This window comes from Protopterus annectens, chromosome 10.part0 (genome assembly GCF_019279795.1).
Source record: "Protopterus annectens isolate FY-2018-M chromosome 10.part0, PAN1.0, whole genome shotgun sequence".
Classification (NCBI taxonomy): Eukaryota; Metazoa; Chordata; order Ceratodontiformes; family Protopteridae; genus Protopterus; species Protopterus annectens.
In genome coordinates this window covers 399,903,638-399,922,493 of record NC_056744.1, presented here as the reverse complement: position 1 = coordinate 399,922,493, position 18,856 = coordinate 399,903,638, and the positions used below count along the sequence as shown (strand labels likewise).

General features: G+C 37.7%; 1 protein-coding gene across 1 annotated transcript in view; it reads right to left on the bottom strand.

The window, feature by feature from the left end:
• The window catches only part of HMCN1 (hemicentin 1), a 5,606,893-nt gene that overhangs the window by 4,114,175 nt on the left and 1,473,862 nt on the right, over positions 1 to 18,856 (bottom strand). The window contains exon 5 of the mRNA XM_044085314.1: positions 17,512 to 17,683. Coding sequence (XP_043941249.1) covers positions 17,512 to 17,683 — 172 coding nt within the window. The remainder of the gene's footprint in view (positions 1 to 17,511; positions 17,684 to 18,856) is intronic.

Below are 18,856 nucleotides of genomic sequence, written 5' to 3'. Positions count from 1 at the left end.
AAATCTTCCTCACCAGACTGTATTCTGCTTTTCTACACATGTGCTCAAACCATTGTAATCTGTTCTCTTTGATCTTTTCTGCAATTGGAGCTACTTTGGCTTCTGCTCTTATGTCCTTATTTCTTTGCCTGTCCAACAGTGTGCATCCTACGACCTTTCTCAGGCACTTCATTTCCATCACTTCTAGCTTCTTCAACTGTTCTGCCTTTACTGCCCAGGTTTCTGTACCATACAGTAGTACTGGTCGCACCACTGTCTTGTACACCTTACTTTTCTGCTTCTTTGGCATTCTTCAGTCATAGACTACACCTGATGCTCTATGCCAGTTAGCTGCAGCCCCTCTGATTCTAGTGTTGACCTCTTCATTCAGAATACCCTTCTTCTCAACTACCCCCCCAGATACTTGACTTGTTAACCTGTTCCACTATCTTCCCTTCTATCTCTATTCTCAGCTTCTTCTGATTTCCCCAATTTGCTGCCATTACCACCATCTTATCTGTGCTTAGTTTCATCACGTGCCTTCAGATTTGCATTCCATTCTCCTGTCCTTTGCCGAAGTTTTAGCTCAGAGTCTGCCTGCATTGCCACATCATCTGCATACAGCAGATTTGTTGATCCCTCCCCTCCAATCTGTTTGCTAATGTAGTCCAATACAATATATATAAAATAAGGGGGATGGTGGGTGGGTGTTGCCACTGAGGCAGCATGAAATTCGAACATCTACTGTTACATGTAAGTAGGACTTTTACAACTGCACTATGTTCACCATTTATACTGTCTCAGAGGCATTTTAGATAGATTCCCAAAGCTTATCCTACCCGGGAGGAGCAAAGATAAGGATCCAGAAGCCCCTGGGTAATGGTCCTCGTAAAGCCTGCTCTGGAACTTGAGAAAGAATCCATTTGGTAGTGATCTGCAAAGGTATGAACAGAGGACCAGTTTGCTGGCTGTAGAATGCTTCTAGAGTTCACTCCTTTCCAATATGCTACTGAAGGGGATAAGGATCTTGTGGAATGTGTCTTAACCTTGCCTGGAATAGATTCATAATGGAAGTAAAAAAAAAAAAAAAACAATAGAAACAGACAACTAATGAGCAAATAATTTGCTTAGAAACAGGTTGACCCTTCTTAGGCCCAGAATAGGAAATAAACAGCTGTTCAGCTTTCCTGAAGGACTTAGTTCTGTCAAGGTAGTACCTGAGTTGCCTGTGCATATCCAAGGTATGCAGAATCTTTTCCCCCTAGTTTTAGGTTCTGGACAGAAAACTGGCAGACTGATGGCTTGATTCAGGGTAAATTCATGAAAGCTAGATTAGTATGTAAAACAAGTTTGCCCTTCTGGAAAATCATATAAGGTTGGTCCACCATGAGAGTCTGCAGCTGAAATACTCACCTTGCAGATGTCAGGGCAATAACCAAAATAGTTTTTCAAGTGATGAACGTTAAATCAGACTGAAAGGTCATTTGAAAAGGAGATAATGTCAACTGTTCAAGAACAAAGTTAACATCCCAAAGAAGAGAAATTTACTTTCAAGGGGATCTCAAGTGCAACATTCCATTCATGACCTGTTTGACCACAAAAAGAGCTTTTGTGGGTATTCCAACAGGTATCTGACACCAGACATATGTAACAGTTGGAACACACAGAAAGGTTCCTTACCAGGAGAATCTAGGGTATAAAGACATTGTCCTATACCAGTTGCCTTACAGTCCTATCTCTATACAGCCTCGTACAGGTTACTGAGAGGCGATCTACTTCTGACATACAAGGCATCCAGCTCTGATGGACCTTTTGCACATCCACAAAATGAATAGCATCAGAACCACTAGATCTAAGGATTTAAAATTTTCCTGCAAGATAAATAGGAAATATTGATGAGACAGATATGTATCTCAGAAGATCCCAAGCTCTGGAGCAGGCTCCCCATCCATGTAAAGCACAGTACGTCCCTAACCCTATTTAAGAGTAACTTGATCAATGAATGGGAAATCAGATACTCACCCTGGATCTAGTCCCCATGTCTCTGATAGACATGAGGCAGACAGTAAATACGCCCAAACTGATATACCTCCACATAACCTTTTGAAACTTTCTAGCTCATGTACCCACTCCTAATAAATTCTTGTGATGCATAGGGACACAGCTGAGTTGGGTTGCGCAGCTAGTCTTATAAAGGCCATGGTGGTTGTTAGCCTAGAGCATACCTATGAGCCTAAGAGGGGGGGGGGTTTCATGGGCAGACAAGCTAAGATGGTTGCAAGACTCACCTTGACAAATGCATAAGATAAGCTCATACAAATATTTCCAAGCCAGAGGGGTAGACATCATACCAGAACTTCTGTTATCAGTTATGTACCACCTAGGAAACCTCTTCCACTTGTAAACATAAGACTTTCTAGTAGCAGGTCTTCTTGCCTCCTTCAATACCTGATGAACACCCTCATGGAATAAGTGCTTAAAAGGTATCAAGATAGAATAATCCAGGCTGTCAGTTGTAATTCCTTTAAGATGGGGAGTATCAGTCACCCCTGACACTATGTGAGCAGATCCAGAGTTTGAGAAAGCTTGAGGTAATTACCCTTGGTTAATTTCATTAAAGGGGAGAAACAACTTCGCCTGGGTCAAAAGCAGGTCACCATAATGACTTGGTACTTCTTTCTTAATCGTCAGCAGTACCCTGGGTATCAATTGAAAATGTGAAAATGCATAGGGGAATATTCCTGTCTAAGGAATGAGAATGCATCTGTCCTCCACATATGACTGCAGTGATATCTTGAACAAAATTTTTCGCAGGTTGTGTGAAGAAATTAAGACATTGTCATTTGTGCTAGCATGTTTGGCTGACATTTTTGTAAATAATTTCAGATTAACCTGTGTATTATATTCCAGCATGACTAGCTATAATATTGCAAATAAGTTCTTACATGTTGATTCATAACTGATTTATAATCTGTTTGTACAGAATGTTTTAAATACTTGAACAGTGTTCCTTTACATTTCTAACTGAGCATATTTGTGAAGATTCTAACTGCTGACTGTCTCACAATCAGCTGATCTGCAGATAATGTCAACGGAATGTTGACAGTTGCTATGTCTTGCTGTCAGAGGCTGAAAGACAAGAAGTAACTTTAGTAAATAGCTGTTGGTTGATTTTCAAAAATGTGAAATGAAAATTAGAACTGAAACAGTTGTGACAGTTAGGTTAGTCTATAAAAGAGCCTGCTGAAGACAGTTGTTATCAGTTAACAGCCAGTTATAGTTGCCAGTCTCAGTTCTCAGTTGTTCACAGTTGTACTGTGCAGTGGATAGCCACAAGAACTCACCAAAAACTGCAAGCCTGACTTTTCTCTGCTGTAATAATTTAGTTTAGATCAGGGACAGTGCTCTTTAATCAGATAGGAAAATTATAACTAATCAGTACAGTTTTTCTAAATTTGGATTTCTATCCTTCAGTATTGATTTCATTTTCCTGGTGATTGAGTTCTGTTTGTTTATTGGAAATTACTGTTTTATATTTTTAATAATTTTGCTCATTACTAAACATTTTTATTAATGTACATAGTAGCTGGTCAATCACTGTTTTGTTAGTGATTTGAGAGTGCTTATACCTGCTTTGATAACTTCCTGGGACACTCTGAAATCCAGGCTGCTTTTGGTCATTTGCTATTACTTGTTTTAATATCTAGTTTCATAATTGGACACCCATTTAAAAGGGAATGGAGACTATTTGATTGGTGGCAGCATGCTACTGTATTTTTGGGGAAGGAACACAGCTGGAAATCTGTGTCAGGCTTTCCCAGAAGTGTTTGGATGTATGAGATTTAATTTATTTAAGTGTGAGTGTATCAGAGACCTTAAACTGGGACACATTGTCTAAAGTGATTAATAAGGAGTTACATTAAATGTGGACAGAAGTATACAGTCCAATCCCAGGTTATACAGCATGTTTCTGTTGTGCTCTTAGGGGAAATTGTGAAATATTATTCCGTCTGCTACTGGAGTCAGAATTGAGGGCTGAAAGTCCATAACTACTGACCTAGGATAGTAAGAGACGTCTATATTAAATAAACGAATGCTTAAAATGTAGAGTATGACATGCTCAACACAATTTAAGCGAACGTTTATTTAACTGAAAGACAAGATAAACGAAAATCATAACATCGAAAAGTTTTGTTTGGCCAATACCTTCCCCCAAGTGACGTAAGAGACTAGAACGTAGTAAACAAAAATAAACGTTTAAACTGACTCCCCAAATTAAAACTGTATTTACTATCTAACAAGCTATACTACTACTATACACACCCTAAACGTGAAACACCTAGTGTACAAGCAAACTAAATATACATTAGACAGAAATAAAGCATTAAATCATCCCCAAGTGTGCTCGATGATGAACATTAGAATAAACATTACATTTTCAAAAGAACTGCAACAACCCGAAGAAAATCCTGAGTACTATACTCATCTTTATGTTGTAGTACCTGTTGCAATCTGTCACATTTTAGCACTGTTCTTTTTTTAAGGGACGGAGGACATGCAGAATGTAAATGGAGTCTAGTCTCATTTACCTTATTCTGCTCTCTAACAAACATGGACAGCACAGATGGGATATCACAAATCTGCCGTCCAAGTAAACAGCGGATACGTCTGTGCCATCCCTCAACCTGATTTTGCGTACGAGGCAAACAAAGTGTATTCAGTGCAGACACATTCCAGAACCCAATACTGAACATAGGAGGGAATCTGGAAATACAAGATAATGTAGTGTTCTGCTTCTTACATGACCCAGAACACATGTATCTGAGAAATAGGAAAGTAACTCTTTACCCTCACTAGGAAACGATTCACTTAGCTGTAGAAACGCTGTAACAATTTCATCAACTTCTAAAAATGACAAAGCGATCAGCTTTTTCACACTTATCTGAAAGATGACAGACCTTCCATACAACCTTGCTAAGCTTTGTAACTTTCTCCACACAGCCTGACTAAAATGGAAAAGACAACCCTTTGAATATACACCTGGGAAATTGTGTTTTACACTGCGAAGTGCTGCCATCTCAAAATCAGTTAAAATAAATTTAACTGAAACATACAGATTAGCCTTTGTCAACAAATCAAGTGAGACAGTCCCACGTAAAGTTATAGCATTTATATGATTTCTTTGACATTAAGCAGAACACTAATTGGACACACTTCGTATTTCCGCCAACTGTAAGAAGTCCATGAATGCTATATAGTTGTCTACACAACCGACCTTTTGTTAAAAACACACCATCCATCAGCCACATAGGAGATTTACTTAAATCCCTAAGGTTTTCAACAGTGGAAAATACCAAAACATGTATCTTGTTTGCAATATCAGTCATTCTTTTCTGGACAAAGTAACCTCCTTTTAGGGTACATTCACTTGGGTTTACAATTTCTAAACTAGTGCAGGCAGGAACATAACTTCTTACTGCAGAACGATGGACCCTGTTTACCTGCTGTAACATTGATCGCCTTGTTGGAAGGGCAGCTGTATACGCTGTAGATGTAGATGCACAAACAACATCTACAACTACAGCAGGGATATCCCTACATGTACGAGCGGTTTCCTTCAATTTATCACAGGCAATGTATTTTTCAATGTCACAAGCATCAGAGGCATGGTGATGCCCTGTACATTTTAATAATAGTTCTCCATACATTTCTTTCTTAGTCACTGCACGGCCTTGACAGTATTCCTTTAGTTTACCTTTACAACACCAGTACTTCCGATCTTTCAATACCTTTTCTAGGCTATACAAATACCCATCTATATTGAGCATATCTTTCCCTTTCTGAGACTTGACACACTCGTAATAGTCTCCTACAACACCTGGTGAGAAACAGTTTCTGTTAGCCATAATGTAACGCTATTCTAAAGCACCATGTTAAGTGATTCGGTGTACTTCATTTTATACTGACTATGCAGTATGTACGTAATGGACTGCAATTAAATATATTTAACTTGTATGCTTAGTGGAACATGTACTTTCAGTTATAAACGTAACCTCTAACTTTAATTTCAATTTACGTAACTACACGGGTACAGGTTTAATATTTATTGTGTATCTTTTACGAACTTATGCCAGACGTAGCATTTTTCATGTAGGTCAAACATAACCATTCGAAACTCCTAATTTAGATTATTTGAGCTCTCGATTAAATAAACGTTCGCTTAAATTGTGTCGAGCATGTCATACTCGACATTTTAAGTGTTCATTTATTTAATATAGACCCTTCAAATATGGTTGATTTAGACTTCAATTTCCATTTTCTAGTAACTTTTTGGTAACCACCAGAATTAAACATTACAAAGTCTTACTATGTCCAGGCAATTCAGATCCTCTATCTCAACTAAAAAAAATAAATAAATAATTTCCTTAGTTATACGCATTTGTTGAACCAGTATTACTGACAAGAGTATTCTGTAGCACTTTCTTAAAGTCCACCAACTCATTACACTCCAAAACATGTTCCCTGTTACCGTTACCTCTTTCTTTCACATCATACCTCCAAGATTTGCCATCTACCCGAAGAAAAATTCTTTGGCTTCTGCTTGAGGTATGAAAATACCTATGCAAACATTCCAAGCAAAAATCCTAAATCATCAAGACTTTGTTGGATATTTCAGAGCCACACATATGTCCTCCCAATGTTTCTTTGTGAATTGCTTATTTAATCTCTCTTCCTAATCCTTTCTAACCTCCTATTCTTCATTCCTATAACTACTGTGCAATATTTTATATTCCCTGCTAAATATCCCTTTTCTAACAGCAGCTTTTGTTCCTTATTCAACTAAAAACTCTAACATTGCAAGTCTTTCACTTATGATTCCCCTATCCCTTTCTTTGTCTATACTCTTGGCATCAATTGTTGGCAAGGAAGGCAGTTTCTAGCCTGCAGTCCAAATGTCTTCTTGGTCTCCTCCCATTCTATTACCTTTCCCTCTCTAGTTATTTGTTCCCAATGCCTTGGTTCATTTGCCAGTTTCCTCCAGTAAATTCCAGCCCCCTTTTGCCTATTCTCTATACCCCTAATTGCAGTCATCCCTATCGGCACAATTTCCTTTCTTGAGTCCTGTGCTGGCTTTGTTCTTAGAATACTTTATGCTACTTTATAAATATAATACTCTGTATGACTGCTGTTATTCTCCTTAAAGATCTACATGCAAAATCCCACTCTTTCCTTTTTTTCCCTGAATTTTCCACTTGCTTCATCATCATTCCTTTCCACTATGAATTGTCACTTTTTGCTTGTGTTATATATAAGAGCTATAACTATGTAGCTCTGAAATATAACTTCAAATCAGGTAATTCTAAACCAAGAAGACAACTTTTAGAGGATGTGAGGCAAGACTTTTGTAGGTTCTGCTTGAAACTCAGAAGAACTAAAATGGCTGAGACCTTGTCTAATGATTCTAAACACATGATTCTAAACACTTGGAAACAGACTCTGCACGAAGAAGTAAGTTGTCTAACTAGGGGAAAAAAGTGGATTTCCTGCATCCTCAAGGAAGTAACCACTGCAGCCAGGCACTTTGTGAATACACGAGGTGTAGTAGATATCACAAACGGTAATGCAGAAAAATGATAATCGAGCCAAACATAGCAAATCTCAGAGTATTTTCTTAAGCTGAAAGCAACTGGAATGCAACGATAACCATCTTTCAGATCTTGAGTCGTCTTGGAACAGTGGTCCAAAAGAAGGGGGTAGGGTGAGTGTTTTGAATTTGGGTACTTTCAGAAAAGTATTTAGGTATGAAAACTCTAACACTGGTCTCCATGATAATTTGTTTTTGGAGCCATACAGATTCTTTGAGTAAAATCCTTTTCCTATTTGTGGTTCAAGAACTTCTATGACCCCTGCTTGCAACATGTGAAGTAGTACCAGAAAGAATAGATGTGTTTGGACTAGCGAGTGTAGTCTGCACCTTCCAAGACACTTCCCAAAGCATGTTATGAAACCTGAGTCACACTAGAAACAATCTCACTCATATAAAATTTCTGTTCAAACTGTAAGCACAGTGCAAAATAGACTTCCTTATAGCCTTTTTAGGTACTAGTTTACTAGCCAAAGGGGTTTTACCTACATTTTTATAAACATCTTCTAAGGCCAGTAACAGAGGAGTAACAGCCAACAGCATTTGGAATCTCATCCTCAATAAGATGATAAACTCTGCCAACCTCTGGTGCAGCTCCAGATTGTTTCCAGTCAAATACATCCCTAAACCTAGTTACCAGCTGTGGAAAGGTAAAAAATTGCTTGGGTTTTTGAACCTGTTTGCCTTCTGAAAAATCAGATTAGGCAGACTCAGAGTGTTCACTAATGTATGCATCAGAGTCCCTATCAAAATCTGCAGCCATAGACTGATCTTTAGAGAAGGTAGCCCGATAGTCATTCAGAATACGAGCATAGTCTCCAAGATTAGCTGACTGTAAAACACTCTTAACTAAGGAACCCATATAGGTTCATAGGTAAGTACTAAGCTAGCCTAATTCCCTTTTTGTGCTCAAAATAATCTAGCCTATTTGGTTATAAATTGGCCTTACCCATCCCATGGTTGACAATTATATATTACCCCTAATAAGAATAACTGGGATCATACCATAGATAATTTGAGGGGACCCGTGCATGGGATAAAGCATTTGGAAGCTGCCTCTGTCCATCAGTAGTACAGGGGCAATCCTGGGGCAAATTTGGACAGGGGTGACTTTTGTTTTATGTGGACTGGGAGTCTGTTCCACAGCAGAACTATCCTCTATGAAATATATCTGTCCCTCCAAACTGTTTTGTTGATGATACAGAAAAGGTTTAGAACCCTATACCAAGTATTCCTGATGCCATTTGATTTGCTGATGTGCAGTAAATCCATCAGTAATGGGGCAGAGGATGCTTTGTATGGCAGATACAGGTCACCTCGTAGCAGTCTGTAGGATACCGTACAGTGACAAGGCTTTGAGTCACTCCATGTAGGACACGTTGTTTAGGCTTTGTATCCTTTTAGTATGTTACCTCTGTGGGCATTCCAGTTGTTGCATGTGTCTGGACAGATACATTCCAAAGAGGACATTATGTCCAATAACTAGCCAAATGAGGACTGAGAAAAGGTGAGCAATGACATCTCTAGAGCTATAAGGATCACATCAGCTCTTTACATGGTAATAACCTGACTGCAGTGTGGTAAAGTTGCTGTTTCTTTTTGGGTAAAATATCTGGGGAGACAGTACTATACCTGGCAAGGGGCCTCTTACCCTGGACCTCTCCTGCACCCAAAGGGTTTGATTCTCCCACAACTGAACCACATACCGGAACAGTCCCAGAAAATGTTTCTGACTCTCGTACCATACAGAGCTACAGGCTCACACCAGAGAATGACAGGGTGGGGCGAAGGTAAGTGGTCTGCGGGCTGGCTCAAAAGTCATGTGCAAAGATTTATGTTATCACTTCTTTTTGCTGTAATTATGCCCTTGTTATAGAAAATGGGCTTTCTGCTTATAAAATAAATAGTTTTTCCATTAGTGACATAAGTGGAACTATGCTTTTTAATAAAAATAAACTCATTCTTGTGTTTACTGCAAGGTGAACAGCATTCCAGTTTTTTCCTGATTACATGTCAAATGATCTAAAATTGTAATGAAACAATTGTTACTACAAACAGTTTGACAGTTTGTAGTGGGTAGGTGTTTTCTATAGTCTATAGTAGATTTCAGCATGAAGATGCAGTACAATAAATGAGACAATAAATAAATAAATAAATGCAATTATTTTCAAGTTAAAAGCAAATATGAATGAAATAAGATTTCTTGTGGTGTATAATGATAGGCATACACTAACATAGATATAACATTGACAGCTGTCTGCCATAGGTCATAAAAAGCATTATATATTTTACAAGGAATCATATTCTGTTACAATTTGCTTTTACTTGAAAATAACTGCATTTATTTACTTATTGTTTGAATGACTGACTGACTCCACTGCATTTATGTGTTAAAATCCAACTGCTACTGACTACAGAAAAAAAACTACCCACTACAAACTATTAAACTGTTTATATATTAACAATTACATAATTAGAATTCACATGACAGAATCAGGAAGAAACTGAACAGCTGCTCAGCCTACAGTACACACAAATACAAGTTTACTACACTTAATAAGCGTTGTTCCACTGAAGTAATAAGTGAAATCTATTTATTTTATAATCAGAAAGACCACTTTACACAATGAAAGCATAATTGCAGCAAAAATAAATGGTAACAGAAAACTTTAGACATGATCTTCAAGGCAACAACAGATTCACAAACTATAAGCTGAGTTATGCTTTTGTTGAGCATCTTTCCTTTTTACGTGCAATTACATATGATGGGAAGTGGGAAGAGGGGCAGCTGTATCAGAATGCATCATATCAAGGGAATAAACACCAGTCAGAATAATACAATAACACTATTAAATGCTGACTAAGGGCAGCAATAACAGAAAATAATATCTCCACACAGGAAATAGGGCTAAACTGCATAAAATATAGCAGAAACAGTTTAAAATGTGCTAAGCCTTGGTCTACAACCTACACATACTAAAGAATAGCACACACAGACACAGTACCAAGTAAAACGCACTTGTCCAGACAGTGACAAGAATCAAATATATGCCTATAAATCAAATAGAAATATTACAAATAAGCATTTATTTAGGGATTCTTTTCTCAGAAATGAAAAAAATCTCCACAGAAAATGCAAATAAAGTAATTTGTGGTAAAATCACAATTTAAAGATAGAACTGGCTATAGCAGTGTAAAATCAGTGGTGAATAACACATAAATGAAGAAAGCATATTAACATAAAAAGTTAACACACATAACTTTATAAAAAAAAATATATATATACATATATATATATATATATATATATATATATATATATATATATATGGACAATTCCATTACCCCACCTGGATAGAACATTCTTAGAGCTGACAGAATAGGCAAAGAGGTGGCAGGTGTTGCCCTCCTTTATAAAACTAACCTAAAAATCCATCTGCTACAAAAAGAATCCCCAGATTTCAACAATGCAGAAACCCTGTTTGCAAAACTCCTCATTAATCAGTACAAGCATCTAAACATACTTGGTATTTATCTACCCCCAGGCAATAACCTGTCCACCCTAGAGTCAATACTCCACTGGGCTTCCCACTCTCTCCCCCAAGAAAATATCCTGCTAGGTGACGTCAGTATTGACTGGAACTCCATCCATTCTCCCTCACCAACAAACCACCTTAATTTATATAATTTCACCCAACTCATACACTCACCCACCCGTACTGACAAAACCTCAAAAAAAAGAATCCATATTAGACTGGATCCTCACAAATAAGCCCAGTACTGCTCATCAGTGCGGTACAATAGCCAACTCTGTAAGTGACCACAATCAAACTTTCTTCACTTGACACAAACTCAAAACTAACAATCCCCGGTCTCTTCTATACACCCGCACCCACCCAAACAACTTCCCCAACTAACCTATTCTTGGATACCTTATATGCATGCAAATGGACCCACATCAAAACCATTCCATTAGTCCAGGTAGTTGAATACTTCAACTCCACATTCCTAAACATGCTAAACCACCTAGCCCCACCTCAAACAATTAGGATTCATAGTAACCCAGCCCCCTGTTTACAAAAAACCACAAGATCACTACTAAAAGCAAGCGATAAAGCCTGGAACACCTGGCGTCATCTCAAAACCCCCACAACTAGACAAACCTTCCTTGAACTTCGCAATAAGGCAAAAAAAACAAAAACAAATTAGAAATGACAAACAAAACTACTACCTCTCTCTACAAAAGAAGCACAGTTCTAACCCTCAAAAATTCTGGGGAGCTGTGAACAATAACCTCCAACCCAGGCCAAACCTCTACTCCACCCAATATCGAAGGATCAAACTGTGATATAGCTTCTAATTTCAACAACTATTTCACCTTCTCTATACTCAAGCTAATTAATAATACAAATTCCACCAAACACCCACAATCCCCAAATGTCCAAACAACAAATATCCCCTTCTCACTCATACCAGTCCCAACACCAACCATCCAGAAGCTCTTATCCATACTCAAGCCCACCACCATCACTGCTGACAACCTCGCAGCTAACTAACTTCAAATTGCATCTAAGGCCATGCCCCATTTCTTTATTGATAAATAGATCCATCATTGAACCCAAAACCCCATCTTTGTGGGAAACTTCCTACATCGTTCTCCCCTACAAAGGTGGCCCCTCCACCAACCTCTCTAACTATCATCCTATAGCAATCCTGTCACCCTTATCTAAGATTCTAGAAAGATGTGCCCACCACCAGCTCCTTACCCACCTTCTCACCAATAACCTACTATCCAAAACCCAACAAAGTTTTCGACCATCACATAGCACCACCACTGCCCTAATCAATTTCAACAAATCCATAAATACACACAGAAATCAAGGCCAACCAGTCTCTACCATCTTTCTAGACCTATCCAAAGCATTCAATACAGTTTCCCACAATAAACTCTTAACGCGCCTCTCTGAGCTCAACATGGACAACCCCACCCTGCTCTGGTTTAAAAGTTATCTAAATAACTGTCTTCAGTCAGTTAAATGGCATTATTCCCTATCCCTCCCAGTATCACTAGGCATTCCCCAGGGTTCCACTCTTGGCCCCCCCTCTCTTCAATATCTTTACAAACCAACTTCACTCAGCTACTACAAAAGCCAAAATAATACCATACGCTAATGGCACAACCCTAATCTGCTCCACTTCTAATCACAAGCAGCTCAAACAAAATGCTCAGGAATCCTTCACAGGCATAGAAAATTGCTTAAATAAATCACAACTGATACTGAACCCAAACAAAACCCAACTCATACTATTCCATCCGACAAAGAATACTGACCAAACCACCTTCACCATATTCTCAGCAAACAGGACCCCCATCTCTCTAGTCAAAAAGGCCAAACTTCTAGGGATTACAACTGACCAACAATTAAAGTTTAACAAATATATATCCCTGACTATCACCAAAGTCCACAAAAAACTAGGGACCCTATACCGTTGCAAAAAGTACTTTACTTCTGAATCTAGAATTGCTATAGCCAGAACCCATCTCTTAGCTACCTTAATTTATGCATGCCCAGTTCTAACAAATCTAAATAAAACCGACCTCAATAAACTTTCTACTTGTTACCACAAAATCGCCAGATTTGCTACCAGCTCCAAATCTTGTTCCCACCACTGTCATTCCCTACTTACTTAGCATTGGCTCGAGCTCCCCAATCTATTATGTTTCCACTAAATCAACCTAGCACATAAAATTCATTACTATCCAGAAAAAAAAACCCTGCCCTGTCTGGACTACTAAATTACTGTACTGCAAATAGACAATTACGCTCCACCAATAAAGCTCTGACAGAAAAAATACCATGCAAAAATAACTCTGGGGAATCCTTCTTCCCTAATGAAGATGCTAACACATGGAATACTCTTCCTCCGGACATTAGATTACAAAATAATACTTGCGCTTTCAAGAAAATACTGAAAGCACACCTTCTCACAAACCAACTATGCAACTGCAACGGCCCACCTTAAACCCTCACTACACAACAGCAGTACTACTTCCTTAAGCCTCCTATCCATTGTCACATGGTCACCATTGTTACTCCCTTTAAGTTCTCATGAATGCTGCTTGTAAATATGCAAATATGTAAATAGTATACTCATGTTCTTCTGTTGTTGTCTTATTCTAAGCTCAGTCCAAGCTACTAGCCTTGCATCTCCTGAGTTCTAATATCTCCTTGTAACATTGTTACACCTTTGTAATACAATGTTAACATTTCTTCTGTAACTTGTTACTGTTATCTCTAAATACTGTAACTACTGTACTTGTAGACCTTTTCTCCCTGGGCCTCCACTGAAAACGGACACCAGCTGTCCAGTTGGACAATCTCAGTAAACAAATGTCAAATAAAATAAATAAATAAATAGCGCACATTTCTCTCTCTCTCTCTGTCTATATATATATATATATATATATATATATATATATATATATATATATATATATGTGTGTGTGTGTGTGTGTGTGTGTGTGTGTGTGTATGTGTGTGTGTGTGTGTGTGTGTTTGTGTGTGTGTGTGTGCATGCGTGTGTGTGTGTGTGTGTGTGTGTGTGTGTGTGTGTGTGTATATATTTATATATATATATATATATATATATATATATATATATATATATATATATATATATATACATACATACACATATACACACACACATACATATATATATATATATATATATATATATATATATATATATATATATATATATATCTCCACTTTTTAATTTCAAAAGCCCAAAATCTCGACTTTCAAAATACCAATCCCAGAAAGTCGAGATTTTGGAATATCGAAATTAAAAAGTGATTAAAAAAAAAACAAAAAACAATAAAACAACTAAAAAATGTTTTTGCAGGGGGGCAAGCCCTCCTGCACCCCCACACCCCCTGCAACTTAAATATACCATCTCTGACATTGAGCTACAGTGAAGAGAACAGTTCTGTTCTCTTCATTGTAGCGCAATCTCAGAGATGGTATATTTAAGTTGCAGGGGGGTGGGGGAGGTGCAGGGGTATTTGCCCCCCTGCAAAAACATTGTTTTAGTTTTTTTTTTTTTTGGTTCCACTTTTTAATTTTGAGATTCCAAAATCTCGATGTTTTGAGTTATTTCAAAACTTGGGATTTTGGGCTTTCGAAATTAAAACGTGGACCTATATATATATATATATATATATATATATATATATATATATATATATATATATATATATATACAAAATTAAAACAGAAAACAATCAAATGTATATGATAATAAAGAGAAAGGGAAGCCCCCAAAGGGATTAAGGGATGTTATCTGAGTCTGGAAGCTGCAGTCCACTAATAGCTGCTGAGGAAATTCAACTTTGTGATTCCTACAGGAGGCACTAAAAGACTGAACAACTGACTTCCTGTGACAGGGGTTAGGATTCCCAGAAAAGAAGGACTTAGCCAATCCCTTGTCACAGGGTGTCAGAGAAGAGGATTTTGAGCTGTGGAAAGCTGCCCGGTGGGTTTGTCCAGGCTGAGAACTCATACACCAATAAGGCAGTGTGAGTGATGAACACCAAATGCTACTTACTACAGTGCTCTTGCTAGGCATCCTGTGAAATGCAGCAATTCTTCTGGGTCTTGTCACTGGCCTGGAATAGTTGTTAACTGGCTGAGGTACTAGTGTTGTTCAAGTTACTGAATTAAAACTTGATATGTGGTGCTGTTTTACTGATCCACAAGAGTTTATAGTATTTTACCTGTACTAAGTAGATCTCTGTAAAGGTAACAAGAAGGAATGGATGCAGGTACCTAGCAAACCTGTGCTGTCATTATCAAGAAGGCTAAAAGGTAAGGTGGACTGCAGCAGTGAAAGTAGGGATTATGTCTGCATAAACTAAAATTCCATTGTTGACATACTGAGCATACTGGTGTTGTTTTGGTGCTTCACTTTGCTAATTATGCACAGCTCATATAAGACATATTTTAATACAGATTGTTTTTTGTCTTCTCTAGGAGGTAGATTATATAAGGTATGCACTCATAGTTTAAATTACTGCTGAGTGTCAAACATCTGCAATTTCCTCGTATCCCGTACACTTACTTCCAGTTGTAATTATCACTCTAAAGCATATGGCATACAGGGAATTGGGATGTACAAAGGTACAAAACATACCAACCCTTAGGAGACAGTGGATTATCCAAGTCTGCAGGTCATGAACTATATTTGATACTCATATAAAAAAGATTAAATCCTTGCACTACAACCTGTGTCATAAGGATTTGTGGAGTAATGAGGACAAAAGAAAGGCTGGATAGCCAGCTACATTTAATTTAAGTCTCAGTCTGGCTAGTAACTAAATTGAATGTGGCTGTATCTGTTTCTATGTCAGCCACAAAGTTTCTCATTACATCTGTTTATCTGAGAGACGTGAGTGTGAGAATATCAGAATGGGTTACATAATGATAATGATGGATGTTCAACCTTATAAACATGCTATGAATGGACTAACAGATTCTGTGTGGGCTTGCTGCCACAGAGAAAATGACAAAGGAGCAATGGACTCGTAACAAACAGGTTTAATGAGGAGTGCAAATGCTGGGGTGCTATATGCTTCCACACACTCAGTAAAGTACAGAAGGACAGTGAAGTTACTTTTAAGTAAGGTAATGAGTGTGTTTAATTCGCAAATCAATAAAGTTTAGTTTGCCATGACAGTGAATCATTCTTATATGGGTGTGATCAGGATATGTACTAGTAACTGGATTAATGAAAATATTAAGAAATTCTGAAGTTTTGGCTGAAACCTTTACTCTCTCAATGAGTATTTTGACAATCAAAGCTTAATCTTAATAAAACATGATTATTCTGGTTATAGTTTGTGCCGTTTTGTCACTTTTTTACTTTTTAAACTTGTATTTATGAGTTGTGGTTTCCCACAATCCTGTTGTGGGTTGGAGAAGTTACACAATTAAGAAGGCAAATTCCATTCTAATTAGCTGTGCAGACTTTTGGCCAGAAGCACCTACTTTTCAAGAGCCTCTTGCAGACTGTCAGTGTTTGCAGGTTGAGCGGTATGACTACCATACATACCCTAATGCTTCCTACAGTGTGTCACTGCTTTACTTGACAGGCAACCATATCTTTGGCTCTATACACTGCATTCTGCTTTGGCATCACTATTCTTCTGTTCAGGACCGCAGTGGTTCAAGCTGCAATTCCTCCCTCTAGAATGGGCAGGACAGCAACAGTCGCTCACTCCCATCCTCCTTTGCTAGTTCCTCCAGCTGTTCACTAGTCTGTTCTAGATCAGTGACAGAGCAGTCAAGTTTTCACCAACAAATGCCTACATCACACTATAGCTGTTGCACATACAAGTAAACTCAATGCACAAAAACAGAGGTAAAAATAAGTAGGGAGGGTAGTGAGGTTGACAGCAAAGTATAACGATTCCCTGGGATACTCAAAAGCAACACTACAAGTGAAGCCAAACAAGTCTACAATACATGTAGTTAGACTAAGCAGTAAAGCATAGAGACATGCAGGATAAAAAAATAATAGAATGAAGTTCCTGATAGTAAGCAGCACAATCCATATTTCACATTTAGTTGCTGATCATACAAATGGTAATTAAAAGCTTACAAATGAAATAGGAAGTGGGGGTCTAGCACAAGCTGTTTTGGCCATGCTGCTTAAGTAAAGGCTTCCTTTGCAAACAAACAATATCTGCAGTAGAATCAAAATTCAAAACTCAATTCTTATTGTACTGGAGAAAATCTTGTATCATTTAAGAGGCTAATGAACTTTTGGAAAGTAGGCCTTATTCCTGTGAACCATGTTTATCACATAAAAGAAAATGAACTTACCTGATGGATCCCGAATTTCAATCACTGGTTTAAGGCCACTAAGTGCCACCGTAACTTCTTTAAGGCTTGGGTCAAACGGAATTTTCCAGGTATTCTCAGCTTGAGTAATGTGGTCAGTGGACAACAGGTGCACTTTTGATGCTTGGACTGCTTCTTCTACCCATTTTAGTACCTGAGAGTAAAAAAAAAAAAACAACAACACTGAATATATACTGTATTATATGAAATGTTTTGTATTTGAACTGTTTCCCAAACTGCTATACCAGATGACTAATGTAAGCCAATCCACACTGATGGTTAAGAAGACATTATATGACACAACTTAAAAGTAACATGATAAATTATGATGAGAACATGGGTGAAATGGATCACAAAAGCCCTTATAGAATCAACACCTGGCTGCAGTGCCAGTCATACCAAAAGAAAATACATGGGAGGATAAACTGAAATTAACTACTGGAAGATAAATGGAAATTGATATGTTGTTTGGAGGACGGCAACATAAGCTGAATAAAGTAGAGAAGCTAGAGACAGCCAACAGAGTCATATCTGTGACACTGAGAAAGAGGAAGAGAAGACAAATAAAACATAAGTGCTAAACCAAAGACTAGAAACTGTTTCAGAGAGACATAAGCTACCAGAAGAATAACTCTGAGGGTGTTGGGATGGAACAGCTTTATGTTAAAAATAAATGTCCTAACATATCCCTGTCCGGCTCATTTCTGGGTTATTTATATGCAAAATATACGGACTAAAACTATCATGGGAATGTAAGGTTAAGCATCTTAAGAGCCAGACATATCAATAGCCTAGTACGTACCTATGAACCTATAAAAACAGAACTAGATACACCAACTTAAAAATAACAGGATTAGAGAAGCACGGCAATATGAAGAACAAACCATAATAGCTGAAAAAAAAGACAGAAATGCATGCTGATCCAGGATCCTGCATATACATTCATAGGAGATCCAGTGGAACAAGTGCTACAAAGAATATCTCAGATAACTGGCACTTCTTAATTCAAGGTCATATTGTTAATTTTGAATTTACTTAATTTAAAAAAAAAAAAAGTCATATAAAGTGGCACCAAAGATTAGGAAAAAACATCTAACACTTTGTAAATATAAAATAGACAGAAAACAGTACAAACTATTTATTATAATTTATTTATTTAACATTTGTTTGCCAGGATAGTCCGAATGGACAAGTGTCTGTTTTCACTGGAGTCCTGGGGAGAAAAACTCCATCAGTTTACAGAGAGAAGAAAAATTACAAGAGACATAACAGAGTAGTAGCATACAGACTGTAGACTTTACAGCAGTTAGTATACAATATGAGGTTA